Source organism: Eumetopias jubatus, unplaced genomic scaffold, assembly GCF_037043125.1.
Source record: "Eumetopias jubatus isolate StellerSeaLion01/CBP00866 unplaced genomic scaffold, mEumJub1_p1.0 scaffold_3, whole genome shotgun sequence".
NCBI lineage: Eukaryota > Metazoa > Chordata > Mammalia > Carnivora > Otariidae > Eumetopias > Eumetopias jubatus.
The window spans coordinates 138,829,314-138,853,961 of record NW_028274809.1 but is presented as its reverse complement, the minus strand read 5'-3'; the positions used below and the strand labels follow the sequence as shown (position 1 = coordinate 138,853,961).

General features: G+C 38.6%; 1 protein-coding gene across 2 annotated transcripts in view; it reads left to right on the top strand.

The window, feature by feature from the left end:
- Positions 1-24,648, top strand: part of COG3 (component of oligomeric golgi complex 3) — a 68,015-nt gene that overhangs the window by 38,291 nt on the left and 5,076 nt on the right. For both annotated transcript variants that reach the window (XM_028104608.2, XM_028104601.2), the window contains 8 exons: positions 3,027-3,151; positions 7,021-7,110; positions 10,578-10,698; positions 13,297-13,385; positions 13,495-13,629; positions 19,004-19,079; positions 23,363-23,490; positions 24,532-24,630. In XM_028104608.2, coding sequence (XP_027960409.1) covers positions 3,027-3,151; positions 7,021-7,110; positions 10,578-10,698; positions 13,297-13,385; positions 13,495-13,629; positions 19,004-19,079; positions 23,363-23,490; positions 24,532-24,630 — 863 coding nt within the window. The remainder of the gene's footprint in view (positions 1-3,026; positions 3,152-7,020; positions 7,111-10,577; positions 10,699-13,296; positions 13,386-13,494; positions 13,630-19,003; positions 19,080-23,362; positions 23,491-24,531; positions 24,631-24,648) is intronic.

The window sequence follows — 24,648 nt, the reverse complement described above, 5'->3', positions numbered from 1 at the left end:
CAGGACAGAGAGTAGAGGGACAATAGCAGAAATCTGGGGAGAGAACCTCAGCAGATGCTGCCATTAAAGAGCAAATGGAGGTAGAGGAGTGTCCTGGGCCAACAACAAGAGAGGTCAGAAGCAAGCAGGGGGATAGGGTGTGATTAAAGCCAGAGGTGGAGGGGTTGGCAGTGTAGTTTTGGGTAAAAGTTGAGAAATAGGAAATCACAAAGCTATTGTGGTCAGAGAGTGGGATGCTAAGATCTAATAATTAAGAGGTGAAATAGTTTGGAGTAATAAGAAAGTCTGTAGAAAGTAATAAAGTAGTTCTGAAAGAAGGTCATGAGAAAATCTGTGTGGCAGGGAGTGAAGGTCTTTGGAATTGACAACTATGTCGTTGTCCATATGGTTATTGAGGCTACTTAGAGTGGTGATAGAATTTGGGATGGAAAACAGGACTGAGTCAAGTGGCAAGGGGAGCAAAAGAGTGTAATCACTTTTCTTGATTCTTGGTTTCTTGATATATTGGAAGTGAAAATAGGAGCCTCCAAAGTGAGGACTTTAAACAACATGGTGTTCATGTAGTAGAACTTGGTGCCAGGGCAAATTAGTGGAGGGACCATTGTGTGAAGAGGCTGGTGGTTATCAGTGTCTTCAAAAGCAGAGGCCCTGTTCCATACATAGAGCAGGTAAGGGGAGGGCGGGGCTCACGGAGGATGCTGGAGGAAGACTGCAGGAGGGAGGAGCCCTGCTTTTCAAGAGAGGCAGCCAGTAAGCACTCGCCTCTTCTTGATGGATTGTCATGTAAGTAAACTTTCCCTCTGTCAGTTGTTTTAACTGTTAACTATTTTTAATAAAAAAGTAAAAAAAAATAAGCCAACTTCTGGTTTTACTTAAATAGATTTGTTTCACTGAACTTTTATTTGGGGGTACTTTTTGGCTCTTTATATTGATCCTGCGGATATCATAATCTTAGCACAACCATAGGTACTTCATCTCCTAAATATTCTTTGATATAATTTGTCTAGTTTATTCTTTCTAAGGAACTTCATATAAAGTAGGTATTTTGGTTTAAAGTAAGGCTTTATAGAAGAGCTTTTAAAATTACACAAATATTACATGCTTTTGAAAAGCAAAAAATTAAGCTTACAGAATTATAAATTAAAAGCACTAACCCACAACATTCTCCTCTCTCTTTTTCCCCATAAATCTATACCACAACCTCCAGACCTTCTTCTAAGCAGAGGCCATTCTCTTTTTTTTTTTTTTAAGAATTATGCTTTGCTTGGCTATACTTTTGTTTTTTTATTATTGAAAAGATTTAAAATATACGGAAAGGCAGAAAGAATGATGCAATGAACAGTGAACACCAGTACCCACCATCTGGATTCAAGACTTAACATTTTATCACGTTATATATATATATATATATATATACACGTTATATATACGTATATTCTTTTGCTAATAATTTTATTTTTATTTTTTTTAAAGTTTATTTAAGTAATCTTTATACCCAGTACGGAGCTCGAACTCACGACCCCCAGATCAAGAGCCAGCCAGGCGCCCCAATCTTTGCTAATCATTGTAAAGTAAATTATTGACATCATTGCCAGTTTACTCTTCAGTATTTCATCATCTCTCCAAAAAATAAGGACATCTCATGTAACCCTAAAACTTTATTGCACTAAAACATTTAATAGTTTCCTAATGTCCTCTAATACCCAATCTATATTTCATTATCCCCTTTTGTTCTAAAGTATTATTTTAGCTCTGCTATTGTGGCTCATTTGAACTCTGGTCTGTTGAGCTGAAGTGATTGTGCTTCCCTTACAAAGATGTCTCTGCTCAGCCAAGCTCCCCACCTGCTCCTCCTCACCCTCACCAGAGTGCTCTGTCTCGGAGAGAGAGGGGACAGTTCTACCCACTTGGGAACTGGATAGACTAAGTAGACCTACAAGTAATACAGCTAAGAGCATGGAAGGAAGGCTGTCAAGCAAACCAGCTTTGATTAATTTTCCTGTTTAACATTGCTTTATTTTCTTGTCACTTCCTCACTTCCATTGGCTCCCACTTGCTTCCACATGACTACGTACAGATCTACCTCCTTTTTGTGTATACTGTTCATTCACTCCATAAAGATTATTTTGTTTTAAAGATTTTTATTTATTTATGATTTTATTTATTTGAGAGAGGGAAAAAACGGGCAATGGGGAGGGGTAGAAGGAGAGAGCAGGAGAAGTAGACTCCCCTCTTAGTAGGAAGCCCAGTGTGGGGCTCCATCCCAGGACCGGGAGATCATGATATGAGCTGAAGGCAGATGCTTTTTTTTTTTAATTTTTTAATTTTTTTTAAGATTTTATTTATTTATTTGAGAGAGAGAGAGAGAATGAGAGAGAGCATGAGAGGGAAGAGGGTCAGAGGGAGAAGCAGACTCCCTGCTGAGCAGAGAGCCCGATGTGGGACTCAATCCCGGGACTCCAGGATCATGACCTGAGCCGAAGGCGGTCACTTAACCAACTGAGCCACCCAGGTGCCCTGAAGGCAGATGCTTAACCGACTGAGCCACCCAGGCACCCCAGATTTTATTTATTTGAGAGAGAGGGAGAGTGAGCATGAGCGGGGAGGCAGAGGGAGAGGCAGGAGCAGACTCCTGCTGAGCAGGGAGCCCATTGTGGGGCTCAATCCCAAGACCCTGGGACCATGACCAGAGCTGATGGCAGACATTTAACCTACTGAGCCACCCAGGCGCCCCCATTCTATAAAGATTATTGATCACAATTTTGGAGTAGCTATTTGAGTTAAGCATATATATATGAGGCTGGAATGTATATGTGTATTTATGTGTAGTCTCACTTATTGTGTTAAATATCAGCTGTCACGATTCCTATGGGTTCCTGTGGCACTATTGATTAAAGGGGAAAAACGTGGAAAAAATGGATGCCTCCAGCTAGTGATAACAAGAACAAACAGTTTATGTTTACCATGCAAATAAGACAAACCTCCATGTGTGTGAAATGTGTCTTTTTTTCCATTTGGGTTTTTAGGTTCAACAGAATCCCTCAATCCTAGACCGCAGACCACAATTTCTCCAGCAGATCTTCACGGAATGTGGTATCCTACAGTTCGAAGAACTCTTGTGTGTCTTTCCAAATTGTACAGATGTATAGATGTACGTGTATCATTTGTTATATTTTTACTGTAAATTGCTTGCTCTTTCATGGGAAATTTTATTTTATTTTTTTTAAAGATTTTATTTATTTGACAGAGACACAGCGAGAGAGGGAACATAAGCAGGGGGAGTGGGAGAGGGAGAAGCAGGCTTCCCACGGAGCAGGGAGCCTGATGTGGGGCTCAATACCAGGACCCTGGGATCATGACCTGAGCCGAAGGCAGATGTTTAACGACTGAGGCACCAGGCACCTCTCATGTGAAATTTTTTAATTTTAAGTTTATTTTAAGATCTTGATGTAGTATTTGGTTTGGTATTAAATTAGAATCATATGATTTTTAGATACAGAGGTAAGTTTAAGATCAATCTAATTTAGGGATTTTTTTTTTTAAGATTTTATTTATTTATTAGAGAGAGCAAGAGAGAGAGAAAGCACGAGCCAGGGGGAGGGGCAGAGGGAGAGGGAGAAGCAGATTCTCCGCTGAGCAGGGAGCCCCATGAGGGGCTCTATCCTAGGACCCTGGGATTATGACCCAAGCCGAAGGCAGACGCTTAACCTACTGAGCCACCCAGGTGCCCCTAATGTAGGGATTCTTAACCTGTGCATTCTGTAGAACCTTAGAATTCACTAGTGGCCTTTGGGGAGTCTATGAACACCTTGAAATTGTGAGTAAAATTGTGTTTGTATGTTTATATTTGTGTCTTTCTTAGGGGAAGGATTATAGCTTTTATTGCTTCTCATAGGGATCTATGACCACATAAAAGTTTAAAACTGCTGGTTAATTCATCTGTTTTAGTTTATAGGTAAGGAAAAAGACATGCAGAAAGGTTAAGTGATAATGTCCAGTGTCACATGGGTATAATACACATTTAGTATTAAATTTATTATTAAATGCATATACTTCAGTTTTTTTTTTTTTTTTTTAGAGAAAGGGTGCGTTTGTGCGAGTGATGGGAGGGGCAGAGGGAGAGGAAGAAGGAGAGGAAGAGAATCTCAAGCTGACTCCCTGCTGAGCCCGACATGGGGCTTGATCTCACGACCCTGAGATCATGACCTAAGGTGAAACCAAGAGTCACATGCCTAACTGGCTGAGCCACCTGGGCATCCCATTAATTTAGTTTTGTACTCCATTTAATTCAACATTCTTTTTTTTTTTTTTTTTAAGGATTTATTTGAGAGGGAAAGTGTGGGGCGGGGAGGCAGGGAGAGGAGCAGAGGGAGAGAGAGAATTTAAAGCAAGACTCCCTGCTGAGCTCAGAGCCTAGCATGGGGCTCCATCTCATGACTCTGGAATCATGACCTGAGCCGAAATCAAGAGTTGGATGCTTAAGTGACCGAACCACCCAGGTACCCCTAAGTCAACATTCTTAATAAGTAGTATTAAGATTACATGTGTTTCTTAGACTAAGAAACCATGGACTAATTTTATTTATTTGCTGAAATTAGCAGTACCTTTTTTTTTTTTTGAAGCACTACCTTAAACATTATGCATTGATTTTAGGTCAGAGTTATTGTAAGCATTCCAGAATGTTTAATGATATGATTATCAATCTTGAAAGATTAGAGTTGTCTATACTTACTTACTCTTAGGAGTTTGCTGCTGAAATAGTAAGGTTCAATTTTTTTAAGTTTTATTTAAGTATGGGGCTTGAACTTACAACCCCAAGATCAAGAGTTATATTCTCCTCCAACTGAGCCAGCCAGGCACCCCTAAAACTCCGTGGTTTTAATTTAAAATTTGATTGTTACAACTCAAATAGCATATAAAGAGAAAAGTGACTAAATACAACAGCAGTGTAATTAATTGTCCAGATGCTACCGTTTCTTAAGAATAGAGTTCAAAGGGGGTGTGTACCCCCTCCCCCATAGAGATGGTTCCATATCTCAGAGGCCTAGGGGCTGAATAAGGTTGCACAGTTGTGTGATTGGTCCAAGTAGAGTGCACAGTATTTAGTCTCTATTTTAAGCTACATAGTTACTAGAGTTTGTGCTTAGAGAGATTTTGAAATTCAACCAGAAAATACCTTTTGGCCTGTTCTGGGACTTTTAGGATGAGGCCACATCACCTCTACAGTTAGATGTCTTAGCCCTTTTGCCCAGCTAATGAGCTGTCTTCCAGAGGGAGGTTTGGACATTGGCATCTCCTCTTCCCTAGGTTCCCTAGTAGGTGTACTGAATGATGGTGTGAGGCTGGGATTCAGAAACTCCCTAGAGGGGGCGCCTGGGTGGCTCAGTCGGTTAAGCGTCTGCCTTCGGCTCAGGTCATGATTCCAGGGTCCTTGGATCGAGCCCCATATCGGACCCCCTGCTCAGTGGGGAGCCTGCTTCTCCCTCTCCCTCTGATCCTTCTCCCTGCTTGTGCTCTCTCTTTGTGTCTCAAATAAATAAATAAAATCTTTAAAAAAAATAAAAAAATAAAAAAAAAAGAAACTCCCTAGAGTAGAGCCAGGATCCTAAGGGGACACATGGGGGCATATTCCACATAGAACCCGTTATCATCACAGACCCTAGTGAGGCCTTTTAGATGCTTAACAGGGATTTGAGCCAAACAGTAGGGTAGACCTGAGGACGCAATTCTGCCTGGTTTTTTTTTTTTTTTTTTTTATGTTCTGGGACTGCTTGTTCCTTTTTTTTTTTTTTTTAATTAACCTAGCTTATGTCTGAATCCTTTCCCTTTCTATTTTAACCAGCTAAGGCGAGGAAAGCCAAGTCTAGTGAAAAATGCATTAAGACTGAGCAGGGTAAGAGAGGGTCTTCGTCTAAGCTGCCCATCTTCAGTCTTCTTCAGGCAGGGGCAGTGACCTAGCAAGAGGCATCCCTAATCTTTTCTTACTACAGAAGCCTCATGGGAGACAAATGAGAGGGAAGCAGTACAAAAAGAGAGTAACATCAAGTAGAGATTAGGACCCAGGACTGTGGCCTCATAATAAATATTTTGCTCATATTCCTCCATATCAATTCCATCTCAGGTGGAATGGAGGCAGGGAGGGGAAGCAAGGGACTTGCAGGCGACGCTGCCCAGACCAACATGTCGCACCTCTGGCAAGATATAGAATTGGCAGAATTAAATTAAGAATCATACTTCACATGCTATTTGTAACCCAATTATTTTGTTTTTACCTAATTACATTTTATAAAAATTTTACCACATCCTTCAGCCTTTCTGTATTTCATGCACAGTAAGTATTTTATTTGTCAACTCCCCCATCATTGAGCATTTTTTTTTTTTTTTTGCTGTTTTAAATAATGTAGTAAGAGCCGTGTGCATGAATTTTATAATATAATACTGATTGTTTGGGGTACATTTTTAGAAGTGAGTTTACTGGGACGCCTGGGTAGCTCAGTTGGTTAAGCGTCTGCCTTCGGCTCAGGTCATGATCCCAGGGTCCTGGGATCGAGTCCTGCATCGGGCTCCCTGCTCTGCGGGGAGCCTGCTTCTCCCTCCCCCTCTGCTGTTGCTTTGGCTCTCTTTCTTTCTGTGTGTCAAATAAACAAATAAAATCTTAAAAAACCACAAAAGAAGTGGGTTTACTGAGGCTTCGTCTTAAAGTTGGTTTTATTGATTTAAAAAACAGCCTACAACATGAGGCCATATTGGAGTCAGGGCTCCATGGGGTCAGAACCACATCTGCCTTGTCCACCCACCCCTGTGCATCCAGCATTTGAGAGATGCAAATTACAAAACTGTGTGTTGGTCTAGACAGGTTGCATGGGAATAGGAAACTCCAGGAGAAATATTGCCAGTAATATAAGTTCATCCAGTGGATGAGGGCAAGCAAACATTCATTGTTCCTTGTACCCCGTTTACAATTTCTTTTTCCTGTGTTGTGAAGCACTTCAGGGTAATATTTTTCTTTTATTTCACCAGAGGGCAGTGTTCCAAGGATTATCACAGGAAGCCTTGTCTGCCTGCATTCAGTCGTTACTTGGAGCATCAGAGTCTATCAGCAAAAACAAGGTTTGATGAAGTGTTAGGTGAATAATATTGTGGAATATAGCATTTATTTATAGGCACAGAAATTTAAAGCCATTTTGGCAGTAGGATTTGTTTAATATGATTTAATTGAGGCCTTTTAAGAGAAGCTAGAACAGTTGACCCTTGAACAACACAGGAATTAGGGGGCTCAGTTCCCCCCCACCTAAAAGTTGAAAATCCTTATAGAACCTTTGATTCCTCGAACACTTTACTAATAGCCTGCTGTTGACAGGAAGCTTTACCGATAACATAAATAGTCAATTAACACCTATATTGTCTGTTATATGTATTATGTACTTACAATAAAGTAAGCTAGAGAAAAAATGTTACCAAGAAAATCATAGGGAAGAGAAAATACATTTATAGTACTGTACTGTAAAAAATTAACATATAAGTGGACCAGTGCAGTTCAAACCATGTTGTTCAAGGCTCAGTTGTATTTTATTATAGTGCTAAATAAAGACTACACTATATAAAGGAGGGCCAGCTTTGCTAAAAAGTGCTGAAAGTGGTACTTTGGCTATAAAGTCTATAGGGTAAAGGTTTCTTATTATAGCCTTAGCAACTGGGAAGGTAGTAGACTCCTGTTTCGCTGAAAGACCAAAGCAGTGTTTATAAGAGAACATAACAATTTATAGTCATCCATTCAGTGATGGTTTTAAATAGTTGAATGGCCTCACTTGGAGGAAATCAGCCAAGTCAGTTTGGAAGACAGACAATTGTGGCCCATGGGTTGCGTGGCTAGAAGTAGTTGCCATGACTTTGTGACTTACAGTTTTTAATCAAGAAGGGATCTGGGGCTGAAGGCTGCTCTTGGGGCCCCTGAGAATTTTTTATAGCATGGTCAAAAGTGTTGCTTTGTTTAGCTGTCCATTAAAATACCTGTTGCCAAAAGGGAGGAAGCTGTGGGGCTATTTCCAGAGAAACTTTTTTTGCTGTTTGGAGTATTCAAACCGTGTGAACCTTTCTGGACTTCCAGATTTACAAACTTGATTTCTTACTTCAAGGCTTTAGATAAATTAGGGTAAGACAAAACAAACAAACAAAGAAAAGAAAAACAAATGACAAAAAAAACTTCCTGCAAAAGAATTTGGGATTCTGTTGCTAGGAAAGCTGTACCTCTGATTGTGACCACTGCATTCTCCCAGTCATGGAATGGAAGGTTGCAGTGAAATTTTTGTATGCTGGAAAGAGGATGGAAAGTTATTTGTAGACAGGCAGATTTAATTTTTAAAAAGTATTTCTAAGCCTGAGCTTTCACATTTCTTATAATACATGAAATCAGGAAGCTTGTCTAATGTTAGGCAAATGGTTAAGTAAATTGTGGCATACTCATAGAGTAGACTATTACACAGGCATTGATTTTTTTTTTATGAAGCAATAACATTTAACTTAAATATCTTAAGGCAAAAAAAAAAAGGATACAAACCAGATGTACATTATGACTATGTAATGAAAACACACAATAAAACAAGAACATTGAAAGCTTTTGGGTGAATATTTTCCCTTCTTTTCTCTACAGTCTTCTTTATTTTCCAGATTTTCTAGAGTAAGCCTGTATTTATTAGAGGATAAGGAGGAAAAAAATGATCTAACTTATTAATTTTTTTTAAAGATTTTATTTATTTGAGAGAGAGAATGAGAGAGAGAGAGAGCATATGAGAGGGGGTAGGGTCAGAGGGAGAAGCAGACTCCCTGCTGAGCAGGGAGCCCAATGTGGGACTCGATCCTGGGACTCCAGGATCATGACCTGAGCCGAAGGCAGTCGCTTAACCAACTGAACCACCCAGGCGCCCAAAAATGATCTAATTTAAAAATAAGTTTATATGCTTATGTCTTCTTGTACCACCTCCTTTTTTTAAAGGGAGGAGTGAAGGGCTCTTTGATGATTTTGTCCTTACCCTGTGAGGCTATCCTATTTTATGTAACTCTGCTTCCTACATATTACAAGGGGTTTAAGTTTGTGTGAGGAAGCCCTCGATTTTGCAAGCATTAGCTCATTTATTTTTGTTGTTGAGTTTGTGTACTTTTGCCTTTCAAGAAAAAAGTGATTAATGAAAATGACCATTTAATGTCTTAGCTTCTTAAGGCAAGAAGGTTATTGCCATACTTAATTGAACGTCTAATATATTAGTAAACTAACATGATAACCATTTGCTGGATTATAACAGCTTTAGTAAAGTAAATCTATATTATACTATTTTTGCCCCTTGGAGTTGTTAGTTTTTTAAAAAATAGAGCAAGTATTCAAAATGTGTTGCGCTTCCTACTTATTTAATGCTCTGTGTTCCAGAGTGTAAAGTGAGTTTCCATCAAATAAATCATACTTACATATTGATTATATGTTTATTTAGAAGGAGGAAGGAGAGAGAGAGACAGACACCAGAGAGGAGTTACTTTGTTTAATAACCCCTTTAAAATTGTTATTTATTTATTTATTTATTTGACAGACACAGCAAGGGAACACAAGTAGAGGGAGTGGGGGAGGGAGAGGCAGGCTTCCCGCTGAGCAGGGAGCCTGATGTGGGGCTCGGTCCCAGGACCCTGGGACCATGACCTGAGCTGAAGGCAGACGCTTAATGACTGAGCCACCCAGGCGCCCCTAAAATTGTTGTTGTTTGCTGAAGGACGATTTTATTCTTTTCCTACTACAGTGTAACGTTATAAGAAGTATTTTCAAAGTAAGATTCTGTCTTGATTAAGCAGCAAGAATGAGTGGTTGCAGCCTTGCTCTTGTTAATATACAGACTTTTTTGGAAGTGAAAGTTATGATTATTCACTGTTTTAGGATTAGGACAGAGCTTTGAGAACAAAGCTTGACTCATAAGACTCTTCTAGATGGGTCCTGCCAGGGCAGATGCAAGTATAGTGACTCTCAGGGTATAGACAGTCAGTGCTCTGTTGGTGGCAGGATAATCCAAAATGGTAACCCCAAATCATTTTTGCATTTGGAAGCTCCTTTTCTGTAAATATGAATATTTCTGATATTCTGGATATTGAAACCACTTTGGCCAAACAGAGTCATGTTACTTGAAGAGAAACTGGAAAGCCACGAGAAGTCAGAGTTGTGCTCATGCTTAGACTTTTTCTTTATTTCCTGCTCCATGCCGATGTTAGGTCACTTTATCTCTTCTGTTTCTAAACCAAGTTAAAATAGATTTGATTTCTTTTTCTAAATGTGTTACTTTATAGCCTTTTGTCTGATTTACTTTCTTGGATTGACGAAGTAGAGTGGGTGACAATGTTAGAGTTTGCAGCAAGATTTTTTCCAGATAATTCTAACATGGGTAATACGGGGAGAGTTCATTGCACCACAAAGGAGTATTGTTACATATGGTTAGGTTAAGGGCCATAAACTTAGGTAGATTAATGTTGATTAATAACACCATGTGTTTTATATGTTTTTATTCAATCTGTGATAATACCCATTTTTCTGTCTTATAATTTAGACTCAGATTGATGGACAACTTTTCTTAATTAAGCACCTTTTGATTCTTCGTGAACAAATTGCTCCATTTCATACTGAATTCACCATTAAGGAAATTTCCCTGGACCTCAAGAAAACTAGAGGTACTTCATTGTTCTGGCTGGCACATTTGGGTGTGTTTGACCTGTCCAAATGTGTCAGCAAAGGTTATAGGTTTATTTTATGTTCATCTGCAATTTTTTTTGCATGCTGTGCTTGCTGAGCATGTTACTTGTTCATACTAAGCTGAGCTGTCAACATCCTAATTACATCTAACTTGCTGTATTTTCTTTATGAAGTGAACTGTTTCTGAGCATTTCAGTTTGTAATATAGCATTACTTCTCTTAGACTCTGCCACATGTTACCATAACCAGTTAAAAAATGAAAAATCAGTGTAACAGCTACTTACAGTGTCAGCCAATTGGGGTGATTTTAAACATTGAGTAGAGTTTGTCGGTTCATGAAAATTCAGGAAGCCAGCTGGGTAAAATGGTAAAATGGGAGTATTTATCTAAGAGTGAAAGATTTGGGTTCTGTTCCTGGACCATCATTTCCTGGCTCTTGTGTGATCTTGGATGGGTGTTTTAGCTTTCCTGTCCCACGTGAAATGAGCAGAATCAACTTGTCATGGTAACTTCACCAGGTTATTGAGATCATTAAGCATGAAAATGTATGTTAAAGTGCTTCATAAGCTTTAGGTGCTTAAATTAGCCTAGTTGGTATTATTAAATCAGCTGGTTGTTAAGTAATCATGTGGATAGGGTCTTTGAGTTGTTAATAGACAGTGAATCATCTTGAGAAAGATGATTCATCCATCCTAATGATTTGCCTCTGACTAAATTAATAAGAGATGATTTCTAAAAGATCGAAATAGTTATTTTCTAAGATGTTGATCTTAAGCACTTAAGGATATACTATGAATATCCCTTGTTTCCCTTACTTACTTACAAATTTATCTAAACTTTATCTTTTCTTAACCATTTCCAAGAGAATTAAGCTCTAATGCCTTAAACCTTTGTTTATAAAATGGAACTTCTCTCTTAAGTATTGGGGGAATTGAGAAAATAGTCACTCAAATTATTTCCTGTACTCTGGTTCAGAGGAACGCCAAATACAGGATTCCCAAGGGTAGCCGGTTGTTAGTTCCCTAGTGACTGTGCTTATAAAATAGTGGGCTTGACTTAACTCACCTGAGAACCGAAGTGGTCTCATCATAAGTCATATTAGAACAGTTTACTCATTCTTTTCCTAATGCTCTCTCCTTTCCACCATAGAGAACACCTTTTGGTTCTGTTGGAATTTGAATAGTGACCCTGTGTGTTACTCATATATTTTGTGATTTATTTTTAGTTTTTAAAAGATTTTATTTATTTATCTTAGAGGGTGGGGGAAGAGCAGAGGGGGAGGGAGAGGGACAAGCATACTCCTTGCTGAGTGTGGAGCCCGAGAATGAGGGGCTCGGTCTTGACCTCAGGACCCAGAGCTCACAACCTGAGCTGTAACCAAGAGTCAGGTGCTCAACTGACTGTGCCACCCAGGCGCCCCTGTGATTTTTTTTTTTCACAGTAGCCAGATTTCCTGGCTTTTGCCTTTATAGAATGCATAATGTTTTTTAGAGCTTATCTCATCAGAGGCTTCCATCCCCCAACCAGTTCCTTCTGTCTCAGTGTGAGGTATGGGAGTAGTGCTCTAACCTTGAAGAGTGCTAGGGGCTGATAGTCCTTAACTTTATTTAAGTGATGGGACAAAGTAAGGCTGATTTCTAATTCATAATTTGTTGCTGCTTACTTAGTTCTCATATAGATCCACTGAAGTGTGAGAAAATGAAATGCCCTAAAATTTTGGCAAATACTGTTTTCTCTAAAACATTATAAAGCCTATATAATCCTACTGTATTCTGTCACAGACAGCCTTTTAGGTTATCTTGTAGAAAAGACAGCAGAAACAAAGCTTTACTCTCAATACTGAATCTGATAAATCTTTTTCAGTAAGATCAGGGTCAAGGCAGTAAGTACTGTTGTGGTGTGTACTTGCAAAAACCAGGGTTGGAAGCATTTCATGCTTTGCTTCTGCAGTGTGGCAAAGCAAAGAAATGGTCTTTTCTGACTATCACTTAAAAGTATTTGCTCTCTTTACTTTTAAACCTCTAACCTCTCATGACTAACATTATATCTTAATTGCATTTGAACATCAATGAGACCTCAGTACTTCGCATGGATTCTAGTTAGTCTGGAGGTTAAGGGATAAATATGTCCTTTTGGTGTTTTCTTTCTGGCTGACACATTAGTTTATTTGTTCTGCTTCAAATGAATAAGTTTCTGTGCCAGCCAGGATCTTAAGAAATGAAGCTGGGTAAGTATATGATTTTTTTTTTTCTGAAAAATCTATTTAGCAGCATAAAAGTAAAGCAGTGAAATTTTAAGGTATCAGTTACCATTTATCTTTTTTTTCTGTAAGTGGATAATTGAGATTAATAGTCATTTCTCAAGTTTGACTTCTAGAAAATAACTGTGTGTGGGTACTACAGCCATGGTTGGCACTAATCTCACTTTCTTCCATTCATGGAGGTGAGTTGGTGGAAATGGAACCGCTCTTGCTTTGTGGTAACAGATAACTGGTGTATATTAACACACTGACATAGTAACTCGTCTTTTCTTTTAAAACCATACCTGTTCACTGGATGAGTAATTTTGTTTCACAGATGCAGCATTTAAAATCCTGAACCCTATGACTGTTCCAAGATTTTTTAGGCTGAATAGCAACAATGCCTTGATAGAGTTCTTGTTGGAGGTGAGAAGGAGTCTGTTTCCTTGGTGGTGGGAGATAAATGGCATTCTTTACGTATCTGGTAATTTCTAGGCACATAAAAACAGGAGGAAATTGTCATCTTCTTTTTAAGGGTACGCCTGAGATAAGAGAACATTATCTTGACTCTAAAAAAGATGTAGACCGTCATCTGAAATCGGCCTGTGAGCAGTTTATTCAGCAGCAGACCAAGCTGTTTGTAGAGCAGCTGGAGGAGTTCCTGACAAAGGTATAGACCTTGGTGCATATTTGGTAAAGTAATTTTCATTTCTTCCTTCGATTTCCTTTTGAATTACCCTCTAGTGAAAACTCTGGCAGGAGCTAGTAAATAATAAGCCCAAATCTTAATGATTCCATCTAGGGAATCACTGTGTTTCCTATTATGGAAGCTTTCTGGTTTGGACTTTTAGATATGCTTGCACAGTTTTCAGTTTTTAAGAGAAAAAGGGGCAAATATTTTCTCCTCACTAACATCCATCCAACTGGCTAATGCCAGGAATGAAAAAAATCAGATCATGGCTATTTTGACTTTCCTGTTTCAGCCTAATTTTTTTTTTTTTAAATACTTAAGTACCGTTACTAAGGACCTTACTTCATAAAAATGTTTAAAAAGTCTTGAAATTTTAAAAAACAGTCTTGAGATGAGCTTTCATTTGTTAAGCCTCTACTGCCTGTCCGGACTGGTACATTATAAAAAGGAGAAAAATATGATAGCCTTTTCTCTCAACTTTACTTACCTAAGCCCTAACTGGGGAGACAGGTTATATCCCTGAAATGACCAGGGGACAGCTGAGCAAATTGTCTGTTAGTAATTTTTTGCTGGGGCCATCAACACTAATATGCCTGAAGCCTATGATATTTGTTCAAAAGATAGAGGATACTTGTTTTTAAAAATAGTAATAAATACCAAAAAAGCAAATATAGAAATGTTAAAGTAGTTAAACTACCCTTTTGTTTATCATTGGCATATAGTACTTGTTTATGGGGTTTTAGTCCATTCAAACAAGTATTTGGAGTGTGTGCGTGTTTTTCTTCCCCTGCCACATAAATTTAAAAGGGGGGAGTGGTGGTAGAAAGGTTTCCTGCTGGGTTTTGATTTTTAAAAAATGGCACAAGTTATCGATACTTTGTAATTTACAGGTAAGTCCATTACAGTTTTTACTGAAATTGTCCTTACAGGAAATCTGTAGATTGTGGTATGTATTTTTGGGAGAGCATCCACATTAGTGCTGGTGGAAAATATTGTAGATGAGTATTCTGCAATAGCAGAGCTGCAGAATGAATCATCTGACATAAGCAAGTTGATTATAATGAAATCTAGGATTAAAGGGTTTTTCTGGAAAAGCACAGTCAAGAAGTCAAGAGAATGAAAGCTCACTGATGTAGCTGTCCAGATTGATGGTAGTGTAAGTCTGCTAAATCTGCTATAACTCTAATTATGCATTTTGGAAGGCTCTGGACACTATGAACATTTTTAAAAAATTAGAGATAATATGTAGAAAACGTGTATTCCGGGGCGCCTGGGTGGCTCAGTCAGTTGGGCATCTGCCTTCGGCTCAGGTCATGGTTCCAGGTCCTGGGATCGAGTCCCGCATCGGGCTCCCTGCTCAGCAGGAAGCCTGCTGCTCCCTCTCCCTCTGCCTGCCGCTCCCCCTGCTTGTGCTCTCTCCCTCTCTGTCAAATAAATAAATAAAATCTTTAAAAAAAAAACAAACAAAACGTGTTCCAAGTCTGAATTATATAATGGTTCTCCATGGAGTGCTACACATCTACAGCGGGGATTGCTGTGTAGCTCTTCACGCATCTCTCTTCATACCACTCCTCCCTGAGGGATCGGAGAGGGAAAGACCCTGCCTCTTGACATCATTGAGAAGTCAGTCCTGTCTCCCCTGCTTAGTCTGTGTTGTCTTGGCTCAGATCATTCACTGTTGCCTCGTTTTCTTTTTTCAGACTTGGTCCCTAAGTGCTCTTCAGAGTCCAGTCAGAATATTTAGTAGATAGTGCAGCTTAGATGACTGAGTGTCCCTTTTACATTCTCTTATTCCAAATTCAGTCCCTTCCCCCATCCTGTTGGAGTAGAGTGAGTCAGAGACAAAGACGCACACACATCCACGGCGCATACGGCGTAAGCACTGGAGTTCACACAGATAATGTGATTAAGACATTGCTTGTTAGAATTTGTGGACCAAGCCATTTTTCACTTTTTATCTGGTGTATGTTACTAGTATTCTGAATAGCAGAGACAGAATAAATGATTTTAAAACTTTAAAATGATTTTCTTTAAAGGTAAATCTGCAAGTGCAGAATCTTGTGCCTCTTTTAGTATAGTTGGCATCTTATAAGGCAGCCCGTGATTGTACCTTGATAAATGATTGCAAGAGAAGCAGCATCCATAGGTGCAGAAAGGGAACAGTTTTTCATCTTCGATTTGGATGTATGCTTGTAGGTCTCAGTATTTTAACATTTGGATATAAGCCTCATCAACAAATGTTCTCAGCTGAGAACAGTTTGGGCTCATTTTTTTAAATATATGTGGATTTGCATAATAAAACAAACTGTGTGAGTGTAGAGAACATTCTTAGGCTGTCTGAAGAGTTGTTTTTGAGCCTAAAGACTCGGGGTGTGATTTTAGTCCCTTTTTACCTGCTGTAAATTGGCCTTTTGGTTATGTAGCTCCTTCCTGGACTCTCCTTGTTGAGATGCCTTGTTTTCATTAATTCTCATTATACCCCTGGCACCTAGAGTAAGTAAAACATCTTCATTTCAAGTTGGAGACACTAAAGTTACACAAAGTGACCCAATATACACAAGACAATCATTTCTACAAACTTAATCTGACTAGTGTAAACATCTTCCCTGATTTTTTGGTACAATTAATGAAGTTTCTTTAGAAAAATAAAATAAATTCTAGAAGAATATATATGCTCTCTTGTCCTGTTTCCTGCTCCTTGAAAAATAACCTTTTCTCTAAGTATTTGATCCTAGGGAGTATAATACTGTTCTAAGTGTTGGGGGTAGAAGTTCATACGAAAATAATTTGGATCAAATATCTTCTGTAAACTCAAAAACTGTTAATACTTTCTTTTCTTTTTTTTTTTTTAAAGATTTTATTTATTAATTTGACAGAGTGAGAGCACAAGCAGGGGGAGTAGGAGAAGGAGAAGCAGACTCCCTGCCGAGCAGGAAGCCCAATGCGGGACTTGGTCCCAGGACCCTGGAATCATGAACTGAGCCAAAGGCAGATGCTGACTGAGCCACCCAGGCACCCGAAAAACTGTTGATACTTTCTATTGTTTTAGAATTTCATTATATTGATCGTTGCTTGAAACAAACCCTGAAGTAGGGGTTGGACTGGTCATGGGTGTGGTAGAAAGAGCATAGAATTTTGACTCAGGAAAGCTGAGCTCTAGCCCCACTTTGCCACCTCCTGAGTAAAATGGTAGCAAGGTAGATTCTCCAAGCCTTGCTTTTCTAATCTCTACAGCAGAGATAGCTACTGTACCCCTCTTCCCAACTTAAGGTTGTTATGAGGCCCAAAAGAAGATCATGCACGTAATAGTACTTTAAATGCTGCAGAAATGCTATAGGAGAATACGACAAATTTGAAGTGCAGGTTTTGCTTTAACAAAAAATCTGAATGAAGCATTTTAAAGGAAGTACATTTCAAGTTTATGACTAAGCTAAAAGTGTTCCCCCCTGGTGGGACCAGTTTATGCTGAAAAACTCAAGACTTGTATTTAGCAATATTCATTTTTTCCCAAGCAATTTACTGAAGTGAGTTTATTTGGGTTGGGGGTGGGGAGGAGTGGAGGGAGAGGGAGAGAGAGAATCTCAAGCAGGCCCAGGGCTCTGTCTCACAACCCTGACATGACCTGAACCGAAAATCAAGAGTTGGACGCTTAACCAGCTGAGCCACCCAGGTGCCCTACAAGTTTATTCTTAATATTCCCTCTGAAGTGTTGTTAATTTCCTCAGCAACACTATAAATTTAAGTTTTTTCTTGATTGTAGTGCATGTAAGAGAATTTGACCTATAAATTTAATTTTTGTTCTCAAGGACTTTAATGGGAAATCAGGATAGAAAATACATAAACATGAAGTGTACAGCAATGTCATCATGAGACAGTGGTACTTTTGAGCCTAAAGACTCGGGGTGTTTTTGAACTAATAACATATTTTAGCTCATAGGGTTTTTGAAAAAGATAGGGCTAATTGGGGAAAACTTTTGAAGAAAATGCTCCTTGCAGTTTGACTTAAAGGTAAGTATGTTACGTAGCTACTAAATAGAGATGAATATGTAAGTTTGTCTTTGTTCTTAATGTAAAAATAATTAATACAGCCTAAACGTACAGCATATATATCATTCTGATATTGTTTAAGTCCTGGAACAATCAGTGGAATAATGGGCAACCATTACTAATAAAACATAACCCCCCTTGGACACAGAAAAATGTCCAGAATTTAGAGTTAGGTGGGGAAAAAAGATGTCAGAACACTGTGTTCCTATTTTTGTAAATGTAGACACATTAGTATGTTTATATATTTATGTTGGAAAATATTTTGGATAATACATACTAAATGAACATGTTTTTCTTTTAGCATTGTCTAATCTATAATCATATGCATGATTTGTTTTTAAAAGCTGCATCTCACAATACAAAGTAAAGCTATCAAGAGGGATAGACAATACGAAAGGGGTGATTTTATACACGTGGCAGCATGAGCAAAGGCCTAGAGTAGTCCAGGAATGTGAGCTTACTTAACACTGTATTCTGTCTGTGCCCGTCTTCTGCCTAAATATTTTTATGACCTTCTTTAATCGAAAGTGTTGGTTCTTAAATTTTTCTAATGAGACTATCTAGTGAGGCCAAGGTCACAGTCGGGACCTTTGGCACCTAACAATCCATTTAAAAAATGTTTTATGCAGTTTCTGTCCTTCACCTTCCCCAGCTACACCTTAGTTAGTTACCAACTACCCCACCATGATTTGCCATCTTGAGAACATCTTAAGAACAGACTTGTCCAAGCAACCAGATATACTTCTTTTTGTTTGCTTCTCTGTACTGATGGCTGAGGAATGAAAGGGAGATGAATAAAAGGTGGGCATCTGAGTCTACCTGTAGCACTGGTTGGTCAAGTGTGCCTTTTGATGCTGTTTGAAAATCTTGTTTTCATAACATTCTCTCTGCCTGAAATATAATAAAAAGAATCTCTAGGTATGTAAAGGAGATTTGTCCTGCTGGGGTGACATTTTTCTAACAGCATACAATAATAATTTAATGTTGACATAACAGTCCACTTAAAAAGGGACCTGTTTTGTCTGCGTATTTTTCCTAGGTCCCCAGTTTTGTCTTCTCTAAAACGTTTCAGGCAGAATACCTCAGGACATTGGTGGTGTTTTTTGCAAGACAGCAGATGCCTTGAAATCACAAAAGAAGTTTTGCTAAAATATGTTATTAGTTGGAAGGATTATGAGTTATGACGCGTTTTTTTAGGATTGCACATTTGACTAGCATTATGTTTTAATAGGTTCAGATGGTGGTGTGTGTCCTTGGAGAGACGTGAAATGAAAAGGAACGTGTTTCTTTTTGTCTTGTCTAACAGGTTTCAGCATTAAAGACGATGGCCAGTCAGGGAGGACCCAAGTATACTCTTTCACAGCAGCCTTGGGCACAGCCAGGTATTCACATTTTACTATCAGGGATTTCTTTTATTAGGATGTTGATTAATTTGCATTTATATAGTCTGACAGCTTGGAGTTGGTTTCCTACTTCTGTGGTTTGTGTTGATCCAAGGTGCAGTTTGGAGCTGACAGTTGTCTTAATGGGCCAGCACTACTTGCATTTCAAAAAGCATTCCAAGGAAACAAGAATTAAAAAGAAAAAATACAGAGTTAAAAATAAACGGGGCTTAGATGGAAACACTTTGTATACCTGCTTTTCATTGTATTAGAGCTTTGATGAAAGTACTGTTTTTGGTCATCTGCTAATAGGGAATGCTACTGTTCCCAAGTATTAAATGAAGGATGTTGGTCATTATTTTGTTTCACGTTTTATGTAAGTTACATCCTCAGTTTGTTAACATTTTTAGAGTGTTCAAAAAAATTATAAAAATTGTGGTGTAAGTGGGGAGTTGGCAGACATGCTTGAGATGTTCCCAGTTTTACTCTTTCCTAAATGTAAATTTTTTTGTGCCAGAGGTTTTTTTTTCTTTTTTTTTTATCTTTAGCAATAGACCTCGGACATTTAGAATCACAACTTTGTAGGCTACTTTTGGTTCATTTTATGGCATTTTAAGTTGCTATTAAGCCAGAATAAATCATTTTGGAGGATTAGTATTTCTGGCTGGTCCCTGGCCCACATCGGGAAAGAGATCTTTTGGAACCTAAAGGGTCAAAATGGTAAAAGAATCATGTTTTAATTATGGAGAAGCTGTATCCAAGTTGGTAGGGCAGCTTTTAGTTGAAAGTGAGATCCAAATTCAGGTTTAGCATCCATAAAAAATTGACTGTCTACAGGCACCTAATCTAGCGTTAGGTTTTTAATATGATTGGTTTTCCGTATTGAAAGAATGATATGGGGCGCCTGGGTGGCTCAGTCGTTAAGCATCTGCCTTCGGCTCAGGTCATGATCCTGGGGTCCTGGGATCGGGTCCCACGTCAGGCTCCCTGCTCAGCGGGAGGCCTGCCTCTCCCCTCTCCCACTCCCCCCTGCTTGCATTCCCTCTCTCGCTGTCTCTCTCGCTGTCAAATAAATAAGTAAAATATTTTAAAATAAAAAAAAAAAGAAAGAATGATATATTTGTCAGGTATTTTTTCTTTTGGGGAGAAGAATTGAGGGCATTCTAAAAATTTTCAGTTACTCTTAATAATGGCTCAGGTTAATTTGAAGTTGAACTAGAACTGAGAAGCTAAAAGAGTAGCTGTGCATCTCAGGAGGATTTGTAAGTGTACAGAATTATCAGTTGTATTTGAATGGAAGATAGGATTTTATTTCAAAAATCTGTCATATGAACTTTGATGATATCAGTATAGGTTTGCATTGATTTGCTTTATTGCATATGAACTTTTTGACTGCTTTTGGTCTTTTGTTTACCTGTGTTGGAGACAGTAAATATTTTACATATTTTACTGTCTTCATTATTTTAAACCTTTGTATCGTGTGAGATTGAAATCTTCATCATCTTACCAAAGGACAGAGATCATACTTGATGCAGTAGTACATTCTGTCAGAAGACAGAAAATCAGTTTCTTTTATTGATAACACTGGAAATTCTTTTTAAAATTTATTTTATTTATTTATTTTTAGAGAGAGAGCATGAAAGCGTGGGGGTGGGGAGGGGCAGGAGGAGAGGGAGAGAGAATCCTGAGCAGGCTCCACATGGAGCCCGACGCAGGGCTTGATCTCAGGGCCCTGAGTCACTCAGGTGCCACAATGCTGGAAATTCTAATCATAGCTGGCTGTGGTAGTAGCCACCTGTTCTGACCCCTCACAGTCAGGAGCAGACTTGTTACTCCGTAACTCAGCACAATTCTAGAAGGAATTCTGACCACCTGTGGATTAATTGAGACTTTGGGTCAAGGTTTCAGTGTTTTATAGGGCTTATTTAGAAATAGGAGCTGATTTTATTTTGAATGTTTATGTAAATAAAACTCTTGGGTGCAATAAATCTTTCTTAAAATAGGTAGAAACCAACAAACAGGCATAGGCGTATTTAATACAGCTAAGCCCAGGGGCTTGATGCATAATAACCGTATTTTTCTTTCCTCTTTGGAAAGATCCTCTTTCACTCAAAATGGGCTGTCATTTTCTCCAGTGAAATCTGAGTGGAGCTTGCAATGTTAGGCGTGCTGTGCTCTGCAGCGTTAGGAGCACAGAGCACAGTCGTCTAAAGCAGGAGTGGATGAAAGGAAGCTGACGACAGGACGGATTGCAGTGGGGCTTGCTGCTTTGTCATTAACCCATTCTCTGTCTTTTAAGGGAGGAGGTCTTGGCAGACAGAGCAGTGGCACTCCAGTTCACTTAGCTGTTCTATCTTCTGTCCCATGTAGCCGCGCAGAGCTGTGGAGTTGCTTTTTCTTCATCTGTAGTACAAGAGACCTACACTGAAATGTCAGGGATGTTTGGGCCTTTGGCTGGGAGCATCAAGAACAATCTAGGGACTCGTCTAGGGCCCTAGAAACCCAAGGTGACGGGTTCATGCAGTCTTAATTAGGTTCCTGGGGATCATTTCATGATAAACTCAGAGGAGATTGAGTTGTAAATTGGGGTGCCAATTTGTTAATTTACTCTGTGTTAGGATAGAACCAGAGCCCATGGAATTAAGTGCCCTAAAGGAGCTTTCATCTATTTTATGAAAAAATAAGCAATTCCTGGATTGTTTTCTTCTTGAGAGCATTGATACCACAACCCTTCTCAATTAAAAAAAAAAGTTTTTAATATAGTACAAAATTTGGGCTGTGACAAAGTATAAAATGAAAAGTAATTCTATTTTTCATCTTCAAACCAGTCCTCTCAAAGGTAGCCACTATTAATAGTCTCTTTCCCCCAATTGTTATATATGTACTAGCATATCTGGACTTGAGAAATACTGTACAAATAAGATTATACCATATTCCTTGCCTTTTTTTTTTTTTTTAAACTTATTCTGTGTCTTGGAGCCCTTTCTGTACTGGCATATCCAGCTCTATGCATTCTCTTTAATGATGCATGGAATGCATCACTCTGTCATAATTTCTTTAATGATTCTGTTAATAGTTAAAAGTATTTTTAGGTTTTTCTTCCCCATCCAGTCTTCAGTAAATGTCCCTGTATACACGTATCTTGGTATTTTATTAGTATATCCATAAGGTAAATTTCTAGCAGTGGCGGTGTTAAGCAATAGAATATATGTGTATTTTCAGTTTTGCTAGACATTGCCCAGTTTATATTCCCCACGGCAGTGGATGAGAAGGCCTCTTTCTGCATACCCTTACCAAATGTGGATATTCACAGTCTTAGTAATTTTTACCAATCTGAAAATATCTCAGTTGTTTTAATATACATTTCTTAAATTATGAGTGAAGTTTGGATGTCTTTGAAATTATTAGTCTTTTTCTTCATACCTTTCTAGGTAGTTTCCTTTTTTAAATGACCTCATAAAGATTACTGCTCTTCTTTTCCATTTGTACTTCTTTTCAGACACTACACTTAGGCTACATAATTGTTTCAGTTACAGTTTTCTGGAATTCTGTAGCCTTTCTGATAATACAGCATAAGATTATAACAGATGGGGGCACCTGGGTGGCTCAGTCAGTTGAGTGTCTGATCTTGGTTTCCCCTAGGTCATGATCTCAGCTCAGGTCATGATCTCAGGGTCCTGGGATAGAGCCCTGTGTTGGGCTCCATACTCAGGTGCAGAGTCTGCTTGTCCTTCTCCCTCCCCTTCTGCTCTTCCCCTCACGCAGGTGCTCTCTCTCTCTCTCTCAAATTAATAAATAAAATCTTAAAAAAAAAAAGGAATGTAACAGATGGATTTTTAGTTACTGTTAAATATGTGTGGATGTTTTCAGAATGATCTCACAAGCCAAGAGAGCATCTCTTGCTGTGAGTCAGTTCTGTAAATGAGTAAGCTCATTCATAATGAAGTAATTCTTACTGGTGTCTCTCTGCAAATAATTTTTTATTTTAACTATCTCTGAATTCCAAAGGCATCAGGTATAGCCCCTATGAATGTCCTGAAGGGTGTTGGAGGAGTTCTTTTACTGCCTTAGCCTTCGGGAGTAGAATTTTGTATGTAGGAGATAATGAATGTTTATAGGGCTTGTGATTAAACTTGGTAAACAGGAAAAGTGAAAGAAAATTTTGGGGGAAATAGAGTCCTTTCTTCTGTCGCTTTTTTCTCTCCCTTTATTCCCCTCTGGATGAAAATGGAAGTGTTTCTTCTCTTTTTCTTTGTAACACTAATGAGGTTAATTCTTTCCAGCAAAGGTCAGTGACCTTGTAGCAAGTGCCTACAAGACAATAAAAGCGAAGCTGCCTCTGACATTGAGAAGCATGTCATTGTACTTATCCAATAAAGACACAGAGTTCATCTTGTTTAAACCTGTTAGGGTGAGTATCGTGATATGTCATTTGAATGTTGTCCAGTCTCTTCAGGTTTTCTTGCCTTGTCTACCATTTTCCTCTTCCTGTAGACATTTAAAAGTGTTGGTATACTGTTCTAGTAAAGTTGGTTAATAATCACTGTAATTCTTGGGAGGCTTACAAAGCCAGCACTGGCCTGATTATATCCACCCCTGCCTTTGTCTTAAGTTCTTTATGTTACCTTTGGCAGCAAGGTAATTTTGACCTTAAAGTACAAATTAGTAAATAAATAAGTCATCAGACCCTACCATTGAATGTGGCCCAATACTTGAGAAAGCGGCATTTCAGGAATTATGCTTCATTTTACTGGTGAGTAGTGGAAATAAATGGCTTGCAGTGGCTGCCAAGGGATTAAATGTCAGAGCAAATTTAGTGCTCATAACTTCCAGCTCTGTGTTGAGCTCACATCTTTACCAAAGGCATTGGTGGATTTTTAAAGTACGTTTTATGCGTCTGGGAACTTTATTATCTTTTGTGTAAGAAATTGCTCCTGAAGGCTCTTACTATTCTCTGGGGGGACAGGGCTTATAGAGTTTAGCTTTTCCAGGAAGTATTATCTGATAAGGCTTAGTTGGGTTGTACTAGCATGTGAATTATTAAGTGTAAATTATATGTCTTTGGTAATCCAATGAAAGATGCATTTCCTCCACTTGTTTGGCAAATATCATTAAGATTTAACATTCTTAGAGAGAGAGAGAGGCAAACTAAGAAACAGACTTTTAACTATAGAGAATAAACGGATGGTTACCAGAGGGGCAGTGGGTGGGGAGATGGGTGAAATTGGTGATGGGGATTAAGGAGTGCACTTGTTGTGATTAGCACAGGGTAGTGTATGGAAGTACTAAATAACTATACTGTGCACCTGAAACTAATATAACACACTATGTTAACTAACTGGAATTTAAATGAAAACTTAAAAAAAGATTTAACAGTCTTAATGCTTCATGTTTAAGATGACCACATATGTTTCTAGTGACTCATTTAATGGGATTGCCTCTTCTTTCTAAGAATAATATTCAGCAAATCTTCCAGAAGTTCCATGTTTTGTTAAAGGAAGAGTTTAGCCCTGAAGATGTCCAGATCATTGCTTGTCCTTCTATGGAACAGGTAATCCATCATCTGAAG